The sequence below is a fragment of the Chrysochloris asiatica genome, unplaced genomic scaffold, assembly GCF_000296735.1.
Source record: "Chrysochloris asiatica unplaced genomic scaffold, ChrAsi1.0 scaffold00120, whole genome shotgun sequence".
In the NCBI taxonomy this organism is placed as follows: domain Eukaryota; kingdom Metazoa; phylum Chordata; class Mammalia; order Afrosoricida; family Chrysochloridae; genus Chrysochloris; species Chrysochloris asiatica.
Window position 1 is genome coordinate 5,622,844 of NW_006408638.1, and position 7,385 is coordinate 5,630,228.

At 40.2% G+C, this 7,385-nt stretch overlaps 1 protein-coding gene across 1 annotated transcript in view; it reads right to left on the bottom strand.

Annotated features, from left to right (window-relative positions):
• Positions 1 to 7,385, bottom strand: part of ABI3BP (ABI family, member 3 (NESH) binding protein) — a 317,931-nt gene that overhangs the window by 36,569 nt on the left and 273,977 nt on the right. Inside the window, exons 25-27 of the mRNA XM_006868650.1 lie at positions 4,515 to 4,595; positions 2,953 to 3,045; positions 244 to 372 (exon numbers count right to left, since the gene is read on the bottom strand). Coding sequence (XP_006868712.1) covers positions 244 to 372; positions 2,953 to 3,045; positions 4,515 to 4,595 — 303 coding nt within the window. The remainder of the gene's footprint in view (positions 1 to 243; positions 373 to 2,952; positions 3,046 to 4,514; positions 4,596 to 7,385) is intronic.

Genomic DNA, 7,385 nt, shown 5'->3' on the forward strand with positions numbered 1-7,385 from the left:
GTATGATTTAGTAATAAGTATGAGATCACGTATCTTTAGGAATCAAACTTGGATACTTTATTCTATATCTGCTAAGGGAAGGAACATACTCTCTAAACAAACACTGAAAATAAATGTAATTTTAAAATTAAAAAGATCCACATTAATCATAAAATTGAAAAGACAGAAATTGAAGATCCAGCCCTGAGACTTGCTGCGCCTCCCCCTGCCGCCACCCCAGTGAGGGCTGGCTGACATACTAACCAAATTCTTCTTCAGAGGCAGGAACTGTTGGCTGCTTTTTATCTGTCTCTGTTTTCTCTGAAGGAGCTTCTGTAGAACCAGGTGTTGCCCTCATGGGTGGGAAAGTTACTCGGCCTGATGAAATGATTCCTGTAATGTACAGCCAAAGTACTCAGGCTTAGAGCAGTACTGCCAAGTTTCCCATTTATTTATCACTAAATATTTACTAAGTACTTACCATATTGCTTGGTAGATGTGCCAAGCTTGGAAAGAACACAAGACCTGGTCCTTAATAGAGATTGGATGTGTGAACCAAGTATACTGAAACATTATAGATGTTGTGAAAGAGTTGGATTATTGTATCAGGAAAGGAAAACGAAAAGAGTGATTATGTCTAGGGGGGATAATGGAGGGTATTGCAGAGGGTGAGGGGAAGGTAAGAATGTCTTTATAGAGAGTGTGTCCTTAAACAGGAGAAGTGCTCAGTAGGTAGACACAGAGCTGTGTAATAGTCAGAGGATGAAACCAAAACCAGTAGGGAAGCATGAAACAGTTTGGTGAGTTTAGGAGACCCATAAACAGTTTAAAGGGGCTGGGACAGTGAGAACTAAGTGTTGGAGGGGCAGGGCAGGCAGATCATGAAGGGCCTTCTATACTGGGCTATGAATTTGCACATTTTTTTTTTTTTTGGCAACAAGGACCCATTGAAAGATTCTAACTAGGGAAGTAACATAATCCGATAGGAAGAAGATGATTTGTTAGTATGTAAGGCTGATGGCAGGGACAGAAGTCAGGAGACTAAGGCAGTTGTGCATGTGAGAAAAGGAATTCCTGGTTAGTGTTAATAGTTAATGTATTTGCCTCCAAAACTGAATCTATCTCAATATCTAGGCAGGTCTAAAAGTGGAATGGAAGCTAGATTAGAATTTATATTCCTCTGAGAAAAAGTAATCATTCTCAAGCAATAAAGAGAGGATATAAGACTGAAACAAGGATCATGCCCTGTGTACAATCTTAACAAGTGACTGAGATAGTCCTCTGGTTCACTGCCTGGGGACTCATGCTTCTGGTCCTAACAGGTGGTAGTGGTTATGTACCGTGGAGCCAGTTCTGACTCAAAGCAACCCTGTACAGGTTTTCCAAGGCTGTACATTTTTATAGGAGCAGAAAGCCTCATCTTATCCTGGGGAGTAGCTGGTAGATTTGAACTGTTGATCTTGTGGCCCAACTCATATTCTACTAGGCTATCACAGCTCTTTGGTCCTAATAGGAGTGGGTCACTGTAAGAAGGCAAAATTGAGCTGCATTGCATTGTGCATGAACTTTTCAGAGTTGGCTGAGTCAACAGGAAATGCTGGCATAGCCTTTCTCCCTGGGCAAAGACTGTAGGATTCTGAGGCCTCAGTAGACTGAAGACAGGAAAACAGTGAAAGATGCTCCATGTCTAAGATCGACTTATGTGCACTTGTGCCAGAGTGTCGGAAGACTCTCAGAGCACTTAGTTGATTTTCTGTATTCAAGCTGCACTTCCTATGATGCTGCTGTTGTGTTGTTTAGTGCTGTTGAGTCAGTTCCAACCCATAGTGACCCTCTATAGGGTTTCCAAGGAGCAGCTGGTGGGTTTGAACCATGGACCTGGAGGTTCAGACTGACCTCACGGTCCAGTGCATGATCCTGCAGCACCCAGATTGCTACAGCGGCTTCTGCTTGTTGTTGGCATCCTAAATGTAGTATTTTATTTGGGTTAGAGGAAGATTGCAAGAATAAATCTCGGTAACACAATGGGTTTTATGGTCTTGGCTGCTAACCTCAAGGTCAGCCATTAGAAACTCCCAGCTGTTCTTAGGGAGAAAGATGAGGTTTTCTGCTCCTGTAAATATTTACAACTTCAGGAACCCTATGCAGGGTCTCTATGAGTCAAGACCGACTCCACGGCACACAGGCACACCACCACCACCACCATCACCATCACCATAAATTGAGTTCTAGAGTGGCGACTATGAATCGGAACCCACTTGACAGCACTTAACAACAAATAAGCTAAGTGGGCTGTACCCAAGTGACGCCTACTGATGGGAAAGAGCAGTGGTTTTATATGAGAAAAACCAAGGTCATAAAGCCTAATGGGAGCTTTCTATAGGGAAAGTTCCCTGAGTTTCCCCCGAGGACACTCCAAGAAACAACTTCAGTCTGTGACTCATCCATTTTGACCTAAAGGGTACTGAAGCTGGAGTCAGAGTTACCCCAGGTTAAAATTAATGTGGAAACCCCCCAACTCCCCTACAGGGTCTAATCAGAAGGTTGGAGGTTCAGAAGGAAGACCTGGGAATCAGTTCCTGAAAAATCAGTTGTTGAAAACCATATGGAGCAAGCACAAGTCTAGAGTTCTATTCCAACACAGATGAGGTTGCCATGACTTGGAAAGACACCAGTAATATGGCTGAGAGGGTGATTCCCTCCTTCAACTGTGCATGGTACATCGTAAAAGCTTCTTGGTCTCCATACCTTCTTTTCTGTGAAAACAGTGACATACTTATACCTTTCCACATAAACCCCAGAGGCAGAGGGATGGCTTCTTTTACCCCACCCACGAGGACATGAATCCTCAAAGCTGTCATTACAGTCAGTCCGCAGGGACAGACAGCACAGAGACTTGTGTGCTGCCTGAGCTATCATTCCAAGAAGCTGAGTAAAATCATGGAGGGAAAAGGAAAGTATTGATGGACGTACCTGCACTTCCCGGCTTTCCAGTGACATTATTTCGGGGGAAAGGTTTTCTCTGTATTGGTGTAGGTCTAGGTGGTAATGGTGGGCGGCGAGTGCCTGGGATCATGGCTAAGAGATGGTATTACAGAGAAAGCTGTTATAAGGATTCACTAATAAAACCATAGATTTCTAAAAAGAACTCTTAAAAGTTAGCACACTCATATATGGAAAATGGATTATCAGATTATAGATGAAAAATATATAGGTATATCTTTCATTTGCAAGACTGTAGAGAAATGAGTATTTTTAGTTTCCTAAGGTGCTTTTTTAAAAGCATCATTATCTCCAACTGCCTTTGATTTTAAGACTGGTAAAATGTTAATTTATAATAACCATTTTAGCTTTAAACTCCTGCAAAGACCTTATCTCCCTTTCTCGGTGCCTCTCCCCATATTCCAAATCCTATATAATTATACAAATCCCTTTATAACTTCTCAAATAATGATACCAAAGTAGCCCCGATGATAGGAGGAAACCTGTATCCATGACAGCAGGGTCACCAGGGATGGTTGTGGGGTTGTGCACTGCAGAAGGATGCCTGGCCGAAGCAGGTACACCTGGGGCTAAAGTTTAGCACCAATTTTCCTAAACCACCCATGAACCTAGGAGAAGAGCACATGTCTCTAACTTGAAGCACTTTGCACAATGTTGGTGAGGTTATTGGTTCGTAGAACATTTCACTGTAATCCCCAATTTCTTTGAAATCTTGTGTTACAGGTTAGAAATTCACCTTTCTTTTTTTCTGTAGTAATATACATTTGTTTAAAAAAATCTTCAAGTAAAATAGACAACTCAGGAAAATGTCCTGTGGATTAATATATTTCCTAAGAAACTTGCGGGGGTGGGTAGGGAAGAAGGAGATGACAGAGTGCAGTAAATACACCAAGGTAGATCTCAGAGTATCTGTTTACAAAACTAAGTCTCTATTCAGTACAAAGGTATTCTGAGTCATCAACTTCAGAATTTTGTCCTAATACATGGGATGCATCCTTAAATCAGAAATATAAATCATACCAGGCAAAAGGATACTGTAATACATTTTATAGGAGCAAACTTTTTAACATAAAGAAAACTTGAACCCATAATGACTCAACATTTGTCCATTGTAGCTCCCTCAAAATATTACAGAAAATAACTATTAAATTGATAGTTCTTGTGGTACTAAAGGATAAGCACTGGATGGTCAGATCAGTTTGAACTGCAAAGTTGGTGGTTCAAAACTTGCCATCTGTTCCTCAGAAACCCTATACAGGATTGCTGAGTTGGAACGGACTTGATAGCACTTAACAACAAAATAACAAAAAGAGGTTCTTATTAATATTTAATTTGCCCACAGAGCACTTTTCATTCCCCTCTAAAGATAATATTTCAAAGTATTTCTCTAGCAGTATCATATACTGTTAGCACAGTTCTGACACATTTGGATGCCATGTAGATGTTTTTTGTGCTGTGACAAATGATACCATAGTTATTATCCAAGTTTCAGAGTTGAGTTATTGAAAGGGAGTCAGCCTCTTATTCCTTACCTGCTTTTTTGGTGGGATGAATTGAATCTATTGAAACATTTCTGCTAGCATCAATGTCTCCAGGAATGGAATGCTTGATCCCTATGAAGAGAAATAATAGAAGGGATATAGAGTCCTGGTGTGGCACTGTAGGATAAGCACTGGACTGCTAACCACAAGGTTGGCAGTTCAAGTCCACCAGTAGCTCCCTGGAAACATGGGACAGGTTCGCTATGAGTTAGAACTGACTCAGAGGCACCAACAATAACAATAATATATATATATATACATATATATGTTGCATGTGGAGTCCTGGTGTGGCACTGTGTGTTAATGCACTGAACTGCAAAGCCAGTTTGAGTCACAAGATGGGTGGTTCAAACTCACCAGCCTCTCCTTGGAAACCCTATATGGAGTCGCTATGGGTCGGAACTGACTTGATGGCACTTAACAACAACATATTGCATATATATATATATAAACTCCTGGTGTGGCACTGTAGGATCAGCACTGAATTGTGAACCACAAGGTTGGTGGTTCAAACCCAACAGCTACTCCTCAGAAACCCTATATAGGGTGGCCATGTTATTAAGTGTCATCCAGTCATTTCTGACTCAAAGCAACCATATGTGTGTGTGTGTGTACGTACGTGTGTAACATACTGTTATTGTTAGGTGTTGTTGAGCTGGTACTGACACATAGTGACCTTATACACAACAGAACGAAATACTGCCAGGTCCTGTGCCAATCCCACAATCATTGCTATGCTTGAGCCCATTGCTGTTGCCACTGTGCCATTCTATCTGGTTGGCAGTCTTCCTTTTTTCCGTTGGCCCTCCACTTTACAAATCATAATGTCCTTCTCCAAGGACTGGTCCCTCTTGATAATATGTCCAAAATATGAGAGATGAAGTCTAGCCATCATGGCTTCTAAGGAGCACTCTGGTTATAATTCTTCCAAACAGATATATTTGTTCTTCCAGCAGGCCGTGGTACCTTTAATATTCTTCTCCAACAACATAACCCAAATACATCAATTCTTCTATGATCTTCCTTTTTCACTGTCTAACTTTCACATGCAAATGAGGCTACTGAAAATACCAAGACTTGAGTCAGGTGCACTTTAGTCTTCTGACATCTTTGCTCTTGAATACTTTAAAAAGGTCTTGTGCAGCAGATTTGCCTAATACAATACATCATTTAATTTACTGATTGTTGCTTCCATGAGTGTTGGTTGATCAGAGCAAAATGAAGTCTTTGAGAAATTCAATCTTTTCTCCATTTATTTTGATGCTATTTATTGGTCCAGTGGTGAGGATTTTTGTTTTCTTTACATTGAGATGCAACTCATACCAAAGGTTGTGATATCTGATCTTCATCAGCAAGTATTTTAAGCCCTCTTTGCTTTCAGGAAGCACGGCTGTATCATGTGCATACTGCTGATGCCATGTTCTTCTTCATATAATCCAGCTTCTCAGATTATTTGCTCAGCATGCAAACTCAGTAAGTATGGGGAAAGAATACAAATAGAAATTCACCTTTCTTTTCTTTTTTAGTAATATATGTTTGTTTAAAAAATCTTCAAGTAAAATTGACAACCCAGGAAAATGTCCTGTGGATTAACACACTTCCTAAAACATCTGCAGGGGTAGGTAGGGAAGACTAACCAACTGGTGCACACCTTTCCTAATTTAAAACCATTCAATGTTCCCTTGTTTCATGCCTCTTGGTGTATGTACAGATTCCTCATGAGCACAATTAAGTGTTGCAGAATACTCAATCCCTATAATGTCCATAGCTTGTCATGATCCACACAATTGAAAGCCTTCATGTAGTCAATAAAGCACAGGTAAACATCTTTCTATAGATACACACACACACACACACACACATATGGAGTCCATGGCATGCTGCTGAAAGATAAGCACTAGACTGCAAGGTCTGTTTGAACTGTGAGGTTGGAGATTCAAACTCATCAGCTGGTCTTCGTAAACTCTATCCAGGGTCACTATGAGTTGGAATCAATATATGTGTAGCCAACAAAGAACAAGTAAACACATTTCTGGTATTCTCTGTTTTCAGCTAAGGTCCATCTGACATCATTCCACATCCCCTGTCCATGTACAGTTATAGTCTCTTAAAAATTATTTTTAGCAAAATTTTATTTGCGTTGTATATTAATATTAATATTTTCTGATAACTTCCACATTCTGTTGGGTCACCTCTCTTTGGAATGGGCACAAATATGGATCTCTTCCAATCAGTTGGCTAGGTATCTGTATTCCAAATTTCATGGCATAGATGAGTGAGTGCCTCCAGTGCTGCACTAGTCTGTTGAAAGATTTCAATTTGTATTCCATCAATTCCTAGAGCCTTGATTTTTGTCAATGCCTTCAGTGCAGCTTGGATTTCTTCCTTCAATACCAACAGTCTTGATCATATGCTACCTCTTGAAATCATTGACCATTGACCATTTTTGGCACAGTGACTCTATGTATTCCTTCTATCTTGTTTGATATTTTCTGCATCATTCAATATTTTGCCTAAAGAATCCTTCAGTATTTCAAGTCAAGGCTTTGATTTTTTTCCCTCAGTTCTTTCAGCTTGAGAAATGCTGGCATGTTTTTCCCTTTTGGTTTTCTAACTCCAAGCCTTTCCAGACTTCATTATAATGTTTGACTTTGTCTTTTTCAGCTGCCCTTTGAAATTTTCTGTTTAGCTCTTTTACTTCCATTTGCTTTAGCATTTCTATCCTGGAGAGGAAGTTTCAGAGCCTCTTCTGACATCCATTTGGGGTTTTTCTTTGTTCTTTGTCTTCTTAATGACCTTTTGCATTCTTCCTGTATGATGATCTTGATGTCATCCCATAACTCTTCTGGTTTTTGGTCATTA